The sequence below is a fragment of the Moschus berezovskii genome, chromosome 3 (assembly GCF_049115385.1).
Source record: "Moschus berezovskii isolate FMDL1 chromosome 3, NW_MosBer_1.0, whole genome shotgun sequence".
Classification (NCBI taxonomy): Eukaryota; Metazoa; Chordata; class Mammalia; order Artiodactyla; family Moschidae; genus Moschus; species Moschus berezovskii.
This window is the reverse complement of record NC_142462.1, coordinates 83892976-83912548: the sequence shown is the minus strand read 5'-3', so window position 1 is coordinate 83912548 and position 19573 is coordinate 83892976. Positions and strand designations below refer to the sequence as shown.

General features: G+C 36.7%; 1 protein-coding gene across 4 annotated transcripts in view; it reads right to left on the bottom strand.

The window, feature by feature from the left end:
* The window catches only part of CFAP69 (cilia and flagella associated protein 69), a 55876-nt gene extending 36582 nt beyond the window's left edge, over window positions 1-19294 (bottom strand). For 2 of the 4 annotated variants that reach the window (XM_055421042.2, XM_055421044.2), the window contains exons 1-6: window positions 18868-19294; window positions 10572-10631; window positions 8724-8789; window positions 6714-6823; window positions 4070-4146; window positions 1268-1366 (exon numbers count right to left, since the gene is read on the bottom strand). In XM_055421042.2, coding sequence (XP_055277017.2) covers window positions 1268-1366; window positions 4070-4146; window positions 6714-6823; window positions 8724-8789; window positions 10572-10631; window positions 18868-18984 — 529 coding nt within the window. In that variant the 5' untranslated portion in view covers window positions 18985-19294. Of the gene's footprint in view, window positions 1-1267; window positions 1367-4069; window positions 4147-6713; window positions 6824-8704; window positions 8790-10571; window positions 10632-18867 lie in introns of those variants that run through there. The other 2 variants (XM_055421045.2, XM_055421046.2) reach the window with 2 other exon arrangements.
* Window positions 19295-19573: the final 279 nt, after the last annotated feature.

Genomic DNA, 19573 nt, shown 5'->3' with positions numbered 1-19573 from the left:
AAACCAAATATCTTCTTCGATTTTGCTACCAGTTGAGTTGTTCTCCATCTTCCTTCTTTTTCTTCTCCATCTGATCTTAATATATAAGTCTGCATTCACTGCCTCTATTCTCAGAATCCTCTCATTCTTTGGTCTTGTATCTGTCCTATTTACGGCAATAGTTCCACCAAAGATGTACTAGAGTTTTCCAGATATCATATCAATTGGTACTTTGACTCTCCAATTACAGAAGCCTCTATAGTATTTGACACTAGGACTACTACTTCCTTCATCAAATATTTTATTCACTGGCATACAAGACATGACGATCTTTTGCTTTTCATCCTCCACTTTGAACCTTCTGTAACTGCCAATTTCTTTGGATCATTTCCCCCCGCCTGGATCTCAGTATGGGCCCTCTCCATGCTGTTATTCTTGGTCCTTTCCCATTTACATGTTTTATCTCCTGGAAAACTCAAGCATCCAGATGGTTTCAATTTTCATCTCTATTTGGGTGAATTCCAAACCTGTATTTCTGTTAGAATTCAGTGTCTACTATCTATCAAACACTTCCTCCTGTTAATCTCATTGATAGCTCAAATCTGACATTAATAATCTTTCTACTCATTTCTTCACTTCAGATGTCTTCCCATTTTTCCCTATTCTAAGTAATCTTTTTTTTTCTACCAGAGTCTTATTTTCACCTATCTTAAAGAATAGAGAACTTTAAAATGTATTTTATATCTTCTCTCCTTTCCTAAATTGATTATAAATTATGGAAACTATGAAGGTAGGAAATATATCCTAAAGTAACATTATATCCTCCATATTGCAAGTACCCCCTATCTTGATACTACCCATTCCAGTGTGACTCATTTTATCATTATATATTACGATCCCTAAGCTGTAACATGCAGAATTCTTTTTCCAGAAGCGGTGGAAAATGTTATTAGCTTTAGGGATCTAACATTATAAATGTTAGAAAATAATAATATTATCAACAGTATTAAATGACATTAATAGTAATAATTATAATTAAACTAGTTTGGGTTTAACCTTAAAAATTCTGTTATAAATATTTAGCATCAGAATAAATATCTAAAGTTGAGAAAAAATACATAATTTTTGTTTAAAATGACTGAAGAGCTTGAGACTGCAAAAAAAAAAGCCTGTTTTTGATGTATTGCCTTTATGATCCTCACTCTGTGTTTACAAGTTCAAAGAGAAATGAGAATGTTCTGTTTTATAAAGACACAAGTTATTACTGAAACAGTATTGAAAACTTTACCTGTAATATGCTTTTTTGGTGGTTCTGCATGATAAAAGTCAATAATACACTTACAAATTTGAATCCTCAATTCAGAATTTGGTATTTTCAGTAAGTCACCTGTCAGAAAGATGAATGAATGCTATTTAATAACAATGACATATGTTTATTTACAGTTTTAAGGACAAAGTGTTAATAACATGATTATTAAAATATCATCATCAGAGATTCAAACTGGATCATGTAATTTTAAATACATACACACAAACACACACACACAAAACACCCTGATTTATCTATCCTTGTACCACCTGGCCAACAATCAACTCAGCCTTTCCTTCCCAAGAAGAAAAGAATGGTAATTAGCAGCTAGAACAAGATAGACTAAGATTAAATCCTGCTTGACCACTTACTACCTGTATAAACTTGTGTCTCAGTTTTCTCATCCATAAATTGGTATAAAAATAGTTACTACTTTAAAGATTGCTGTGAGAATTAAATGAGTTAGCCTGAGAAAAGGGCTGAGTGTTTTCCTCCCTAGCTACAGAGTCAGTAATCTATTGCCTCTAACAATGTATCCTTTGCTTAGAAAAGTTCCAGCTGAGCTCTGCCCCCTCAGTTTGTTAACAGACTGGAAGATAGTGTTTCTAGGCAGTCTTTGTCCTGCTGGTAATAATTTTATGTTCAAGTTATTGTGGCGGGGATGGAGGACAGGGAAAATTCCTCTTCAGTCATATCTAAACAACTTCTGAATTGGCTTCAGCCTATACTTCAAACTGGATTGCATTTGCTCTGGTGAAGTCCTCCAAGTATGATCCCTAAGAGAATCTGAAAATGATCAGTGGGATTCTCAAAATGATCCATGCCTTCTGGGCACCTGCAGAACAGCTGCAGTCAGGAGTATCAGCTTCAGGATGGAAAAAGATCTGCTTGGATTCTCGGAAGGAAAGAGATAATTAGATGTCCCTTGAAGATTTGTGTTTTGCATTAGGTCTTGCATAATGTTTATCTCTGAGGGTAGCAGTGAGTGGGTAAGCAAGTAGACAGGAGGAGGGAGCATGAAGAAGACAGCCTAGCTTTAGGAGAATCTATCTGCAAAAACTAACACTGAGGGGAAAAAAGACAGGCTCGAGATTATTCTCTTAATTTTTTTGGATTCTCCTTTGTGGTTGAAAACTCACTATGTTTTGAAACAAATTAGGCAACAGGAACAACTAAACTTTTCCAACAAAACTAGCCAAATCAAGTTTATGGGAAATGCTAAGGTTTCTTGTCTGTTTCACTATCATTTTAGTTCCTGTAAGTTCAGATCATCTTTCATGGTTTCCTGTTTTACAGTCTCAGGGCAGAGTACCAACTTTTTCCTTCATGTTTCCAGAATCCTGCCGTTAAGTGGAAAATATCTATTATTTAGGAGAAAAAGTAATATAATTCACTTTTATAAACAGCACAAGCAGAAACTGGAAATTATTAGTAAAAATGAATATCCTTTTTTCAAAACTTTGTATTACAATTACTTTAGTTTCAACTCATGTTTCCAGCAATTAATAAAGGACAGAACAGCAGTACTTACCGTAAGTAATCAGTGAAAGGAGTTCATTTTTTAGCTAAGAGTTCATATTGCCCTCAAATGAGGCAATAACATGCTCTGTGGGCAGGCATTCAACAAACAGCAGACTGACACAGTAAGAAAGGGCTATGTATTTATTATACAAATGCATATTTAAAAGTAATGAAGGCAACAGAGATTTTTTTTAAATGTTATCAACCAAATCTACACATTTTATCTGTTAATACTATCATATCCTCTTCCAGGTTCGCTTCTCACTGTAAATTTCTATTGATGATAGAGATTCATAGAATTAAAGTTTCCCATTAGTTTCCAACCTGCCTGTTCCTTAAGGTCATCTTATCTAACTCCCCATGTTTATTCTAATTTCCTTCTTCACTCACTGTAGGCCACAATAATTCCTCCCAAAGTATCTACAGATGAAGACTACGAAACTTTATTTAGACATAAAAGTGTTAGTGTCTATGTTAAAAATTTTAAATGATACTAGTACTTTACTAGTTTCTGTCATCTTTCAAAATGGAATATAATGCTAGGAACATTAATATTCAGTAAATACTTATTTTTAATTTGTATTTCTTTTATTTCTACTGTACAACAAAAACTAAATTAATAAGCATAAATTTAATTTAGGATTTGTTTTCGGAACATGATGTCATATCTCAGGGGCTGATTCAAGGAGCCATGGTGTTTGATCTCATTTCTATGATATTATTTTCTTTCTCTAGAAAAGTAAGCAATAAGCCAAATATAAACACCTGCCTGTGATTTTTTAATATTTTTGTATACAAAACACAGCCATCTTTATGTATATTATATTAAAGTTCCCAATATTCCAGCATTTTATGATTTTAAATTATTTAATAAATAATTGGGCCCTCAATCAATTCCAGCAATCAATTAGACTCAAGCGGTTATTAGAGTTCAAAGATTAAAACATTTCTGTGATTACTGAGAGGAACATGTACTTCTGATTTACACACACAAAAAAATGTTAAAAATTTCAACAAACTAAATACATAACATCAAGACATATAAGCACAAAGAAGTGTCTTCCCGTCCTTATAATTAAGGAACAAAAAAATTCTGTTGGTATCATGAAACACCTGAGTGGAAGATAATATAAAAAATATCACCAAGCACACTATGATCAATCTCCAACCAGAAAACAAGAAAAGAGAAGGAGTATTCTTAGTGAAACTTAGTGAAAGAGATATTTCCTTCTTGTCAGTGGTCCAATCATCTTAACTCACCCATGAGTCCAATTGAATTAGCAGTATCTTCAGCATATGTTATTTCATCTGATGCTTTCTTTTTCAAAAATGGCAAGCTTCAATAAGAATGAAGAATATATGAGTTATGTTTAATGAAGTCCTTCACTGAAGCATCATTTGCAAAATAGAGGAAAATTTCTCTATTCTTTAATCTAAAGATTAAAATGAGGACAAATATCCTGTTTCTTTAGTCCTGGAGAATTAACTACCAAAAAAAAAATTGTTTTTCTAACCAGCTGACCAAAATAAAATAGGCTTATAAAAATGAAGAGAGATGGACATAAAAGGCAAGAGTTAAGAAAGCCATGTTGCAATACTACATAAATACAAAACTTAAGAATCCTTTTTCCTCTCTGAGGGTAAGATAATACTATATCCGTACTTCGATCAAAATTAGGAATACACTAGAAAAGCTGATACAAATCACAGGTCTAGTTTTACCTATAGCTTAAAGGCTGTTTAGGGTTTTTTTTCCTGAAATTTTGAAACTCCAGTTAATATATCAATGGTCTATTTGTTCTTAAGGGTTAGTGACTTTTTCCTTAAAATTGGATTAGTTACCATCCACAAAATAACAAATATATTTTTGAAACATTAAAGAATTCAATTTAACAAATATTAATTATATTAGAATCATATTTCACAACTAATATAACCAAAGTTATTTGAAAATAATTTATTTATTCACAGATCAGAAAAGATAGGGCACTAGAACCTACGTCATTAGTCTGTCAGAGGAGAGATAAAAGTCACTTCCTAAATAAACAATATCAACTATTTCAGCACTTCAGGAATTCAAAATTTGAACTTTATATGCCATTTAAATTATATATAGTACTTTTAAATCATATTTTTCAAGAAAAATTAACCAAGTGGTTGAAAAACAGCACTGGGAACTATCACATATGGATATATATATATATATATATATCAATTAGAATTAAAAGATATTTCAAGGTTAAGCTATGTAAAGGAAAATTTTATAAATGTCATCAAGGTTCATTTGTAGTATTTCTAGGTTTCATTTCTAGAATTTTTCATTTGAAGTAATTTATTACTTGACACCCAGCTCATTGTTGAATCTCTAAAGTGAAAAACTCTAAAATAAATTCTTCTTGTCATAGTTTTTTCCTTTTATTACCAAAGAAAACAACCTAAAGGATAAAGCATCAGAAGAGTTTCCCACCAAAAAGGTTATGAAAGAAGTAAGCATTATGCTTCTGATGCACTGAGAAAAATGAATTACTTAGAGGCCAAAAGAGAAGGGCTTGATTTTACTTTTTAAATTTTCAATGTTTTTATATCCCCAAAATGATCTGAAAAGGGAATCAAGTGAGGGTATGGTACGGAAAAATGCATGATAAAAGGAGAAATGAGGAAATTTTTAAAAAATAATGTGGACAGTTATGAACTATGAAGGTAAGTGAAGAGTGCATTTCTAAAGATTTCTCATATTATGAAATGAAACATTCAGTTACAGCTTTCCTAGAGAACCAATTCTTGGTGGAGTGCTCTAGGAACACTGATATTGAAAGTAATGCTTGTGAACACGGTATTCTAAGATTGCATGGCCTCAAAATCTGAAGCTATTTTACATAATATTATCTCACATCAATATAAAAATAATTCCCAATTAGTATATTACAGTTCCTCGAGAGCATCAGAGCAATAATTTATTTCTTTATTTTCTATGGTCTCTATTAAAAAGGCATGGTAAGGACATTCAATAAGTTATTTTCAATCATTTGTTCAGATATCAAAAAACTTAAATGAACTTAGTAACAAAATTGCAAATATTATTGCTACTAAATCTAAAAGTGAGAGATATACTTACTATGTATAAATACTATTATTTATAATTAAAAGAAGCTCACTTTTTAAAGTCAAATTGGTAGAAAGGTTTAGAAGGTTCAATTGTCAAAAAGTTTATCTATTTTTAAAGAAATTTCCTCTACTATATTATATTGAAAACTGGGAATACGTATTTTAATATACATCTTGATTAGGAACTATATGGCTGTTCCCCCAAATGGTTGCTGAAACAATAGTAGAGGATATAATATATGAATTTTATAATTCTGATCTCTAATTTACATTTTGAAAAATAATCCCCAAAATAATTTGGTGATAAATCATTCTTTATTCAAATTTGGAAGATCGAATAAAACATTTTGACTCATATCTTTGAGAGTCAAATATTTTAAAGAAATAGAAAAAAACTAGACAGAAGTAAGTATTATCCATAAATTTTCTCAAGGATTCTCTAAAAATACTATATAGTATTTATATGTATAAAAATATAAAAATTCTATATAAAAATTCTCTAAAAATACTATAAAAAATACTATAACTTCTTATTTACATTTCACATTTTTCATTCACTTGAGGTAACTTATTATGAGAAAACATTTTATTATACTTGCAGTTTAAGTTCTTGTGGCCAGCAATCTTAGACTACAGTAAAATGGACTACCTTTGAGATATCAGCTGCTGGAATCAAGTGATCAAGTGAAGCTTCCTGAGTTCTATATTGCTTTGCTACACCATAAAGCATAATGTCTTTGTAAGATAAAACATAAAATACTGCATGCATGCTAATATAAAATAAAGTTTAAAAACTTACCTACATAATTTTATGATATTATATGCAGGTTCTATAAAATGGGGCTGTGTTTTAATTTTTTCTGCACACAGATTCAGAATTTTAAATATCTGTGCTAAATCCCTTAGGGGCTTTAATATTTTTAGTTAAGAAATAAAATTAAGATTTTTATTAACATATTCTTTACAGTATTTCTATCATGAAAGTCTATAGAAATCCATTTATTTCATAAAACACGGTTGACCCTATTTTAATTACACTGATTTTGAAGTGTAAAGAGAAAAATAGAACCTTTTTTTTAAGGAATATTATTTAATTTTTGCCTCAGTAAACTCTTATTCAAAATATTTTTTCTCTTCTTATCACATCTTTAGAATCTGATTACCAACTACTGCATCACCTACTCAGTTGAGCTGCTGCTGCTGCTGCTAAGTCACTTCAGTCGTGTCTGACTCTGTGCGACCCCATAGACGGCAGCCCACCAGGCTTCCCCGTCCCTGGGATTCTCCAGGCAAGAACACTGGAGTGGGTTGCCATTTCCTTCTCCAATGCATGAAAGGGAAAAATGAAAGTGAAGTCCCTTGGTCTTAGGGACCCATGGATTGTAGCCTACCAGGCTCCTCCGTCCATGGGATTTTCCAGGCAAGGGTACTGGAGTGGGGTGCCATTGCCTTCTCTGACTCAGTTGAGCAATAACTTATTATTGGAAATGAGTAATAACAGGTTGGAAAAAAAATAACTTAATGGCTCAATTATATCCTTCATCTCCACCCAAATACAAAACATACACTGTTCAGGAATAAGCAAACCAAACCTACCTTACTTTCCTGCATTATTTTCTTAACATTACTCAGTTGTCTTTTCTTGTTTTTAAGGTTTATATTGGTTGAAATTTTATTTAAGACTAGTTTATGAAAGCAAAATGTACCCTCTTTAGAAATCTTCAGGTAAAAGCAATTTTTTATTTTATCTATTTTAAAAACCTAATTGGTACAAAAGCAAATTTCACATTTTTTTTTTAATAGTTAAGGGGACGTGGTAACTGTGACTTTCACTTCTTGACTGAATTTGATCACTTCTAGTCTCTCTCGGAGAAGGCAATGGCAAGCCACTCCAGTACTCTTGCCTAGAAAATCGCATGGACAGAGGAGCCTGGTGGGCTGCAGTCCATGGGGTCGCTACTAGTCAGACATGACTGAGCGACTTCACTTTCACACATTGGAGAAGGAAATGGAAACCCACTCCAGTTTTCTTGCCTGGAGAATCCCAGGGACAGGGAAGCCTCGTGGGCTGCCGTCTATGGAGTCACACAGAGTCGGAAATGACTGAAGCAAATTAGCAGCAGCAGGAGCAGCAATGATATCTACATCCTAACCCCTAGACAGAGAATGAGATGGCTGGATGGCATCACCGACTCGATGGACATGAGTTTGAGTGAACTCCGAGAATTGGTGATGGACAGGGAGGCCTGGCGTGCTGTGATTCATGGGGTCGCGGAGAGTCGGACACGACTGAGCGACTGAACTGAACTGAACCCCTAGAACTTGTGAAAGTTACCTTTCTTACTATATGGTGAAGGGAATTTTCTGATGTGATTAAAAGCCTTGAGATGGGAAAGTTATCCACGATTATCCAGGTAGGCCAAATACAATGACAGCGTCCTTATAAGGAAAGGAGAGGCAGGAGAGGGTCAGAGAAGAAGTGATGACAAAAGTAGAGGTGAGAGGGGTATTCCTTCGCTTCCTCTTGGGAAGGGCCCAGGAAGCCAAGGAATGCTGGCTGCCTCTAGAAGCTGGAAAAGGCAAGGAATGGCATCTCCCCTAGAGCCTTCAGAAAGAGCCAGCCCTGCCAACACCCCTTCTTGAGTCCAGTGAGACTTCCAGACTATAAAACAAAAAATGTATGTGATTTTAAGGCACTGAGTCTGTGGTAATTTGTTATAGCAGCAATGGGAAACTAACATGTTTCCTAATAAAACTTCTCCCATTTTAGGATAAAGGAAACAAACATACACATATAAGTAAAGGATACAAATCCATTTTGATAACACTGCACCAATTTCTTGACAGATTTAAGTTGTCTTTCTTCCAAATCATCCTAAAAGAAATTATCTATTTTAGTTCTTTTGTTATTCTGTTGAGATTTTTAAAATTTTCCCTTAATGTAAGAAGAAAGTAGATACATTATCAAGTAATTCTTAAATTACTTTATATAATGTAAGCATTATAAAATGTTCCCTAAAATAGTGAAGGTAAAAATAAACTATATATTCGAATAGGAAATTATAAATCAAAACTAGATTAAAAGCAGTAACTGTTTCCAGAAATATTAATAATACTTGAAGTATGTTGAGCATTTTTCTATGCCAAATGCCATTTAGGCAATATATATAGATATCATTTCATTAGTCTTCAAAATAACCTTATTAGGAGGGTATTTTTATTACCCTTCTTTTTCGGAACAGGATACTCAGCTGAAACACTAATTATTCCAAATCATACAGCTAATAACCGGTGATGTATGAAGTCAGATTTCACCATCTGACTCCAGAAATTGTATTTTTAACCTAAAATACGCCCAATGTAATGGCTCAAACTAAACATCTTCAGTCAATTTAAACAAAACACACACACACATATTTTGGTTACCCTTAATTAACAAGCTATTAAGAGCTCCATGTAGTTGGGTTTCCTTTTTTAAAACTGTAGATATATTCACAATTAAAAATAACTTTCACAACAATCAGAGCCAACAAAAGAAGTTATTCTTATAAAAGGCATTATTTATTGTGTTTTTTTCTTCTTTCTATGTAAAAATGTAGAGACTAAAAAATGTTAAGACAATGAATTTTTGCACCTGTTAATCATAGGACATTGTTTTGATACCATGGTCAGCCCACTTCCCACATACTGAAAGCATGCAATCTTCATCCTGTAGTAATTTTCTAGTGTATACTGACTTTTTAGGCATTCAGTCAATTCTTGAGTAACATCAGCAGAGTATCCTATAAACATGTATGCATATGCATTTATTATCCTTTCTGCCAAAGCCTAAACTCTGTTTTGAGTCTTGTATCTTTATTTCCATTACATTCTGTATGAGAGTTCTCTCAAAATAAATTACTTATGACTGTGTATGAGTATGTACATATCCTAATTTCATATCAGAAAAATTTTAAGTACTATATCATGATACATGTTTCCTACCCTTGTGCCTACATCCTACTTGGTAATAAGCATGAACTAAGGCTTTTGAACTGTGGTGTTGGAGAAGACTCTTGAGAGTCCCTTGGACTGCAAGGAGATCCAACCAGTCCATTCTAAAGGAGATCAGTCCTGGGTGTTCATTGGAAGGACTGATGCTAAAGCTGAAACTCCAATACTTTGGCCACCTCATGCAACGAGTTGACTCATTGGAAAAAACTCTGATGCTGGGAGGGATTGGGGGCAGGAGGAGAAGGGGACGACAGAGAATGAGATGGCTGGATGGCATCACCGACTCTATGGACATGAGTTTGACTGAACTCTTGGAGTTGGTGATGGACAGGGAGGCCTGGCGTGCTGTGATTCATGGGGTCGCAAAGAGTCGGACACAACTGAGTGACTGAACTGAATTGATCTGAAGGCTGGATGAGTCAAATCTATTCTTATGATTTGTTTATATTCACCCGTATAATATATGTATATATTATATTCGTATATATGTACCTACCAGGTTAAATATATTCATACTAAATTTAAACAGTTCTTCAACAGAAGACATACTGTTTGAAATGTCAACAAAAGGAGAAATGGGACTTATATTTAGGGGAGTACATATTACCTTTCAGGGAAATAACAGTTTCTAAGTGAAATGGAGAAATTTTCTCCCAAAGCTTACTTTACCAGTCTCTTCGAAGAGTCTGATGATACGATTTAGGTCCATAGACTTGAAGGCACCCTAAAAACACACAATTCACAGTATTCTATATCATGAGAATCAAGAAATCACATCAAACATATTATTTTTATATGGTATTATCTCTTAGCAACTTAAAAATACCTTATGACAAAAAGAGAGTGAGGGGAGAATGAAATGCAGCTGAGACTTAGAGAGTCTCCTTTTGGAGTTAAAAAAAAAAAAACAACCCTCTTGAATTTTGGTATTATCTTACAGTCTCAGTGTCTTTAAATTTCAATAGTTCCAAAAGGCCCAAGAGAGCATCTGGAATAATAGCACTTCCATGCCTTGAGAAATAAAATGATGTCATACATATTATACATTTCATGCATACACATCGTATACACTGAGTTTGCCTATGCAGATATACCTAGTTTCTAAACTACAGGTAGGAGAGCACCTTCCTGAACTAGGTATCCCTTCTCCCAGCAGTCTTACATCACCCATACTAGAAAACAGGAACTGACAAGTTCTACAGATTTTACATCTTAAAGATTTATTGAGCCCACTCCATCATTTTCAAAAAGTTTTTTATTGGAATAGAGTTGCTTTACAATGATGGCATTATTTTGCTCCTTTTATGGCTGAGTAATATTCCACTGTATATATGTACCACATTTTCTTTATCCATTCATCTGTCAATGGACATTTAGGTTGTTTCCGTGTTCTGGCTGTTGTATAGAGAGCTGCCATAAACATCGGGGTGCTGCATCCTTTCAAATTATGGGTTTCTTGGGATATATGCCTAGGAGTAGGGTTTCTGGCTCATATGGTAGCTCTATTTTTAGTTTTTTAGGAAACCTCCATACTGTTCTCCATAGTGGCTGTACCAATTGACATTCCCACCAATAGTGTAAGAGGGTTCTCTTTTCTCCAGCATTTATTGTTTATCGATTTTTTGATGATGGCCATTCTGACTGGTGTGAGATGATACCTCATTGTAGTTTTTGATTTGCATTTCTCTAATAATTAATGATGCTGAGCATCTTTGCAAGTGTTTTTTTGGACCATCTTTGGGAAATGCCTATTTAGATCTTCCACCCATTTTTTGATTGGGTTGTTTTTTGATATTGAGCTGCATGAGCTATTTGTATATTTTGGAGATTAATTCCTTGTCAGTTGCTTTGTTTGCAAATATTTTCTCCCATTCTAAGGGTTGTCTTTTTGTTTTGTTTATGGCTTCTTTTGCTGTGCAAAAGCTTTTAAGTTTAATTAGGTCCCATTTGTTTATTTTTATCTTCATTATTCTAGATGGTGGATTGAAAAAGATCTTGTTGTGATGTATGTCAAAGAGTGTTCTGCCTATGCTTTCCTCTAAGAGTTTTCTGGTAGTTGGCCCACTCCAGCTTAATGATTTACTCAGTTCTTATTTCTCACTCAGCTGTGAAGGTTTCCTGCTATTTGTTCTCCCTACCTCTAGTCTTGCACCCTTCAACACTGTCCTCTACCCTCTGGTCAGAACCATAAAACTCAAATCTGAACACAACACATCTAAATCATTCAATGACTCCACTGATGCCCTTCACCCTTGCTCTGTTTTCATTGTTGTTATGATCCTATCCGTCTCCTTGGTTAACCCTCCCAGGTCCTTTGAGACCCAGTTCATGTGTCGCCTCCATTCTTATCATCAAAATACATCTTGTTATTTTTATATACTATTTTCTGTTTTATATATTTATATTTTATTTTCTGTTTTTGTTTCCACATATAAATACTTAAAATAATTTCACTTACTGTTAACACCATTTTATATTTTGATTTTTAAGTCTATAATACATACATTTCCATATTTTTACATAATCATTGTTTCATTGCCTCTGAGGTCTAGAGTTTCCTTTCCTTTCACAATTACAAACTAATATGTTCTGATCTTAAGAAATGTCATTCAAATACAATTTTCAGTTAAGTGTTCTAACTTTGCAGAATAAGTCCCTGAGTTTACACAATATGATTTTCACTTTAAAAATTATCAAAGGATTTACTATATACTTATTTATCCTAGGTATTATGATTATCATTAACAGTGTTACATCTTACTATTAAATTGCTTAAATTATTAAATTTACTGTTAAAAATGTTTTGATAAATAGAATTTTGCCTTTTATGATTTGGGGTTTTAACAGTGCCATCTGCCACCACCTCTGTTGTCCTTTATTCTCCCTGCGTTCTCAGAGAAATAAAAATGTACAGTGAATTTTTATTTTCTGATTTTCTGCAATATTGGTTTTGTGGGTTGGAAAAGATATTGAAATGAAATGTCAGTGCAGAATTTTCTTTTTAATATCTGCATTATTATCAGAATTTTCACCCCAAATGACCAGGTATAACTTTTATAAGAAAGAAGAGTGGTAAAGATTAAGGCACAGATTTAACTTATATTATCTTAAATTTATTTTATATTATCACTTCATGTTAGTCAGTGTTTTATTTGCATGGCAAATGTTATATTTTTAAGATTTCTCCCTCCTTCCCTTAGCCTGTTCTTCCTTTTATAAATATTTATAAGTAGCGTCTACATCTCAGAAATGGTAGGTGTGGGGAACACATTTGCCCTGACTTCAAGCATCTATCAATCTGGCATGAGATATAGGTAATATAGATAACATGCTACAAAACGGGTCATGAATGCTGAGAGGTGTGTTCCAGAACTATACAGAGAGAGACAGAATGGCATGGGGAGGAGGGATGGGAATCTGGGACAGCTTCTGAAAGAAGCAATCAGAAGGCAGAGTGAGATTGAATAGGATTTGTGAGATAAACTGAAGGTTTGAGAGATGGAGCAAAGCATGTGTTAAGGCCTGGAGACAAGAAAAACACGGCATTTACGGGATTGGTGAGTCATACAGTAGGAGAGGATAGTGCAAGGGATAAAACCTACAGATGCTGCTGATAAGGTAAGCAGAGGTCAAATCATGAATACTAATCTTAGTGATAATAACAATGATGGTACAGTTGTAAGCTCTTTAAATTAATCTACTAACTGAGTTCTGTGAGGTAGATACTATTAACTCCATTTTACAGATGGCCTTGTATATACTATGATAAGGCTCATCAGAAGATATTGACTGGTTTGAGAGACTGGATATTAAAACAGGCAATGGCCAGATTTTACTTGGTAACAGAACTCTGTCCTCCAACCTCTGCAGCAAGCAACCTGGGGAGTCAAACCACAACCTCTGCAGCTGTTGGCTCAGAAAAGTCAGTATTTGGACAGTGATCATCACATTCCCTATTTTTTGACTCCATCTGCCACTCAGGGCCAACCAGAAAAAGCCATCAATCATGCAGTCAACAACAAGAGCAAAGCAGAAGCTTCCCTTTTATTCACAGTGAAGCTTCCCTTGGAGTCTCTGCCAAATGTAAGTAATGCTGGCTGACTCTCTTTCTACAGCAAGCTCTGCATAAACAGTCGGTGTTCATTCTCATTAGGGTGATCTTTGTTGATTTCCATAGGTTTTAACCAGAGGAATGTAACAATAAAGAGATAATTCTGTCTGCTGAGTACAGACTGATCTGCAAAGATCTAGACTGAAGGTGGGAGACTAGTCTGTGACTTCAGGCATTGACTAAAGCAGTGGCCACCAGGATACACAACATGAGTAGAATGAAAAGCATCAGGGATGCAGAATCAGTAGGTCCTAATAAGTGATTTGATTTGGCAGGAAAGAGAAGGAAAAGGTAAGGATGACTGACTTGAGGAATGACATAAGTGGTAGCACCATTTGTTGAAACAGGGATGCTGGAGGAAGAGACTTGTGTTGAGGCTGGAGATGAGTTAAATTTGGGGCAGAGATTTCTAAATCACAGGCTTAAAGTAATAATTGAGAGAGATTAGGTAAACGAGATCACACAAGCTGAATGTAGCAGCAAGAGAGAATTTACAAATGTAAATATAAAAATAACTGCTGTTATTATCATCATAAGATTTTATGGAGAAAGTATAAAAACATTTAACAAAATCTTTTAAGATCAAAAGCTCATTAACTGCTTTGAAGAAAATTATACCTCCACTTACTTCAAGTCATAGGATAAACTTATTTTCCCACTTAACCAATGAACATTTCAAAGGGGAAAAATCCTGCTCATTTGATACCTAGTTATTGGGAAAGAACTAACATTTATTATGGTCCATTTATGTGTCTGGTACTTTATATTTTAATTAACATAGCTCAAATCTACAATATGAAGGTAGCATCATTATCCCTGTTGTTGAAATTGAGATCTAACTTATTAAGGTCACATAGTGACTGTATGGGCTAGCAGGGCTGTTTGATGCAGAAACACTGGTTCTTTGCACCTTAGTTCTCTGCCTGACACCTCAGTTGACCCAGAGATTACTTCTAGCAATTACTCCACAACAGGGATAGGCCACTTTAAGTACACAGAACATGGCAGAATTATAGATAGTGGCAGGATATTACATCAACCAACAAATTGTGCAAGTTCTCAGAGACTCTCAGAAGGAAAACAAATTTGGGCAAGGAAGCTCAGCCATGATACCCATTCAAGTCAACTGTTTATAATACTGTATTTAACCTACAAATATTATTGTGTGCCTCTGCTGTGTTAGATATTGTTCTAAGTGCTAAAGACATAGTATTGAATAAAACACACAAAATCTCTGCTTCCATAAGGAAGTGATATGGTTTGGGGGAGACAATAAGTATACAGCGTACTGCAAGGTAATAATGCTCGGGAGAAATGGGAGTAAATGGTGCTAAGATGCTCAAGCAACTGTCGGCAAAAGAGGAGAGTGGGTAACATTTCACTACAGTCATGAAGGAGGTAAGGTAACAAGCCATGGATATCAAGGGGAAAACTTCCAGGCAGTGCGCATAGCAATTGCAAAGACCCTTAGGCAGGGTACACCTGGCATGGTTGATGAGAAGCCAGGGAGCCAGTGTGGCGGGAATACAGAAGATTTTGTAAGCTACTTAAGAAGATTTAAATATATACTCAGTTTATAGTTGAGTGGGGAAGGACATGTAACTATTAAGATACATGTCCTACACTTAAGGAGCCCATACGCTAATGGGAGAGACAAAACAAGACAAATCAAATAGTAACAAATATAAAACAAGAGATCATTAGGTAAGAAACTGTGATTCAGGCTGGGGACTATACCCATTGATGAGAAGAAGGTCTGTAACTGTGAAAATGAAAGGGAAGTGCTTCCTATTGGGGATACTTTATGGTGGAGAGGTAGGACCTTGAAGGTAGGGTAAGATTTAAATTCCAAAAACAGGGGAGGGCATTCAGTCCACATATAGTTAATATCCCCTCCTGAGTACCAGGTGTTGAGCTGGTTGCTACTGGGGGATAATAGGGGACACTACAGCAAGAACAACAGAGAAGGTTTCTGCCCTCACAGAGGTGGCACTAAGCAGACTGCATGGTGGAGATAAAGTACAGGTTATGCATTAGGAAACCTTGCAAACAGGAGAGAGGAGTAGACCTGACACACTGAGGATGGCAAAGACCTTACATACATCTAGTTCAGAGGCTTTGAGGCTAAAACTCATCTGAGGGAGGTTTTTAAGAGTCCCAGGCTCCACCCTGGGGATTATGATTGAGAAAATCTACAGTACCCAGCTATGTACAGTTTTTAAAAAGCTCCTCAGATGACTGTGACGATCACCCAAATTTGGGGAACACTCATCTAGTACAGGCTCACTTTATAAAAAAGGGAACAGGCCTAGAGAGTTGAGTGATCTGGTCAGTGTTATGATATTAGATGAGGGAAGCAATAAGGCGCTACTGTGGAAGCCTGAAAGAAAGAACAGGTGGGACTCAGAGGGAGGAAGAAGGATGGTAAAGTGGTGTTTACGGAGAACAGAAGGGAAGAGAGAAAGAGGTGCGACTCAAAGGATGTGACATTAATCCAGGACTGACTTAGGGACTCTGGTGGCAGGAAAGGAGAGCAAGTAGTTCTTTTAAAGCCCCACTTGGTACCACATCTTCTGACCCGGCAGGGAGAGGATTGGAATTTTTGTTGTTGTTACTATTTACTTTCATTTATAATCCAATCCACATGAAATCATCTCCCGTTACTTTCCAGGAGTTAGCTGTTGTGAAACTGTCACACTATTCATACCATACTGCAGCTATGATACTCAAAGTATTGCTGAGTGGGAAATGGGATCCTTCAACCAGTACAAGTTTTCAGGCACCACCTGAAAACTTGTTAGAAAAGTAGAATCCAGGGCTCCACTGGAGACCTACAGAACCAGAAACAATAATTTAATAAGTTCCCCAGGTGCTCCAAATGCATGTTAAATCTTGAATAATCACTTGTTCCAAAGGGCTTCTGATTCTTTATAATAAAAGAAACGTCAAAATAAATGGAAACTATACAATAGGTGAGCAATTTGTGATTTCTCAAGTATATGATGAAGCTGGCTTAATGAACTGGGATAAACTCCACAGTCTCACTTTTGGCAATTAGGATATTCTGTTCTGTCACTGTAGAAAGAGGAGGAGGTTGCACATATGGAATGATTCGAAAAGACTGTAAACATTTAGAGTTCCAAGGTAGAAGTCTAAAAAAGAGAACTAGACTTCTCTCCCAGTAAAGAAACCAAGTAACTCTTGGTAACTTCTCATGGCTGTAGGGCCCTCATCTGTAAGAGTAACCACAAACAAAAACCAAGAAGGCTGAGTGACCATTTCTCTCAACTCTAGTGTCTTTATTCAATTTCATTTCTTTTGGGAGAAACTGCCTTTTTGAAGCAGTTATTAACAGGGTAGGAACTTTAATCAATACAAACTGATTTCTACCTGGAGGAGAATCCTAGGCCCCATAAGAAGAGATTGTAATGAAAGAAAAGGAAAAAAAGAAAGGGGAAGGAAGGGAGAAAATATACACATATATACATAGGTATGCTTGTTCTGCATTACTTGCTATGTTATGGACTATATTGGCAATGTTCTGTTAAAAGTATTTCCCCCTTTTTCTCCTTTTTAACCCACAGTTGACTGCCTCCTATAACTTTGCACCCCACCCCCTTTTGTAATACCAAGTAAAGGAGGAATGAGAGCCATCAGATGCCAAATTCACCTACTTCTCAGTTTTGCCGGGTGCCTGGGAGAACAGTGGTAGTGTTGAGCCCCCTAGCAGCCTTGGGAGTGAAGGGACCTCTGTTGTTCCTCAAAATTCTTCTCCCTGCCTGGACTGCACTACTTCCACAAAATTGATTAGGTAAATTCCCTCAATACCTGCTCTTCTTCATGCAAAAGTGTTGCTGCTCCATGAGTTAAATGTCTGTCCATCTTCAGAGGGTGCAACCCTATTCCCACCACAGGAGAGGTCCCCAGTCAATCAACGGCTCCTAAGGAACTCTCCAAGGCTCCAGGATGTGGACGCAGGAGACAGGGTTCCTGACGCAGCCTGAGCCTTGTGAGGCCTCAACAGGAATTCCCAGAGTGGCCCCACACCATCAGTGTGAAGAGGTAGTGCAGGATTCCTCTGTAGAATTCACATTAATATAGGGCTTGATCAAGGCTCTCTGGGGAGGAGCAATGGAACCCTAGTATGAAACAAACAACTTGGAGTTTCTAAAGACACCTGCTACAGATCCACAGGGTTCTGAAGTGAAATTTCTGAACAGAAATTAGATGAGTTTTGTATGACAAAAAGTAACTAAAAACCAAAAAATACGAGCACAATAAAATCAATTCTATTCAATCCCAATTCTCTCCAACGCCCTACCAAACCAAATTCCAATTTCATATAAAAATTTTGTTTAATTTCTAATTTTAATAGTATTTTCCTCCCATCCAGATGCAGGTTTTGGTAGCAGCAAATTCAAACACGTGAGGAATTACCCCTGTATCAAGAACAGCACACGATAACAGGGTTCTACATAAAAAAGCCCAATGCAAATCAAATTTTCGTTAAGAATGTTTCCCTTCCTCTCAGGCCTCAAGTCGCCTCACACTTTTCGAAGCCAAGTCTCCAAACCTCGGCTACTCAATTTACTGGGACGCTCCGGGAGGACCCAGGAGGACCTCGAGACACAAGTCCCCAGACAGGTTGATTGACGACAACCAACTCCCCTAGCAGGCAGCGCAGTTCCAAGGATCAGCTTTGCGCTTGGAACCTCCGTCCCTTGGGCTGCCCTGGTTTCCAATCTGGCCCCCACTTCCGCTCTCGCTGCCTCAGGCATCGTCCCCGCCCCCAGATTTCAACCCCCGCCCACTCCTTGACACCCTACAAAGCACAGACACCTCGCCATACCTGCACTTCCTCATCCTCCGTCACCACTCCGACTATCGGGATTTGGCGAGGGCTGAACTTGATCCTGCTGCTGGGCTCCCGGGCCTCGGCCGTCTCCGCGGCCTCAGCTGTGGACATGGCCGTGGCTGCGGAGCGAGAGATGGTGCGTCTCCTTCCTTCCAACACTGTGCCCGCAGCCGCGAGACAGAAAGAGGCTCCGCTACCGAAAAGTGAAAGCCTAAGAGCGGCTAGAGTCGCGAAAGGTCCCGAGGGTCCGGCCGTGGCTACTGCTGCCCCGACGCCACTCGCATCCCGCCCCTGCAGCCCACCCGCACACCTTGCCGCTTTCAGGCTGGCAGGTTGCTAACAAGCTAAAGCGTTGCTAGGGGCGGAGCCAGAGGCTGCCACAAGGGCTCCTACGGAAGCCGGAGGATCCAAACTACCCCAAACTCTTATCTACACCCTAAACTATGGAGTGGCTAGGTTTGAATGCGTTCCAGAGGGAAGAGGGAGAAGACCTCAGTAGGTAACAGTGGAGTGTTACCTTGGCGGCTTGTGTGTCTCAGTGTTTGTAGTTTGCTCTGGGCCTTCTTAAAACAAGAATGGGCTGGTGGAGGAATGAGGGATGGATGCGGGATGCAGGAATGATGAATGATATAGAATTCTAATATTGGAAGCTGAGCAGTTTATTTCATCCCTAAGAAGTGACCAGTATTACCTACATTCC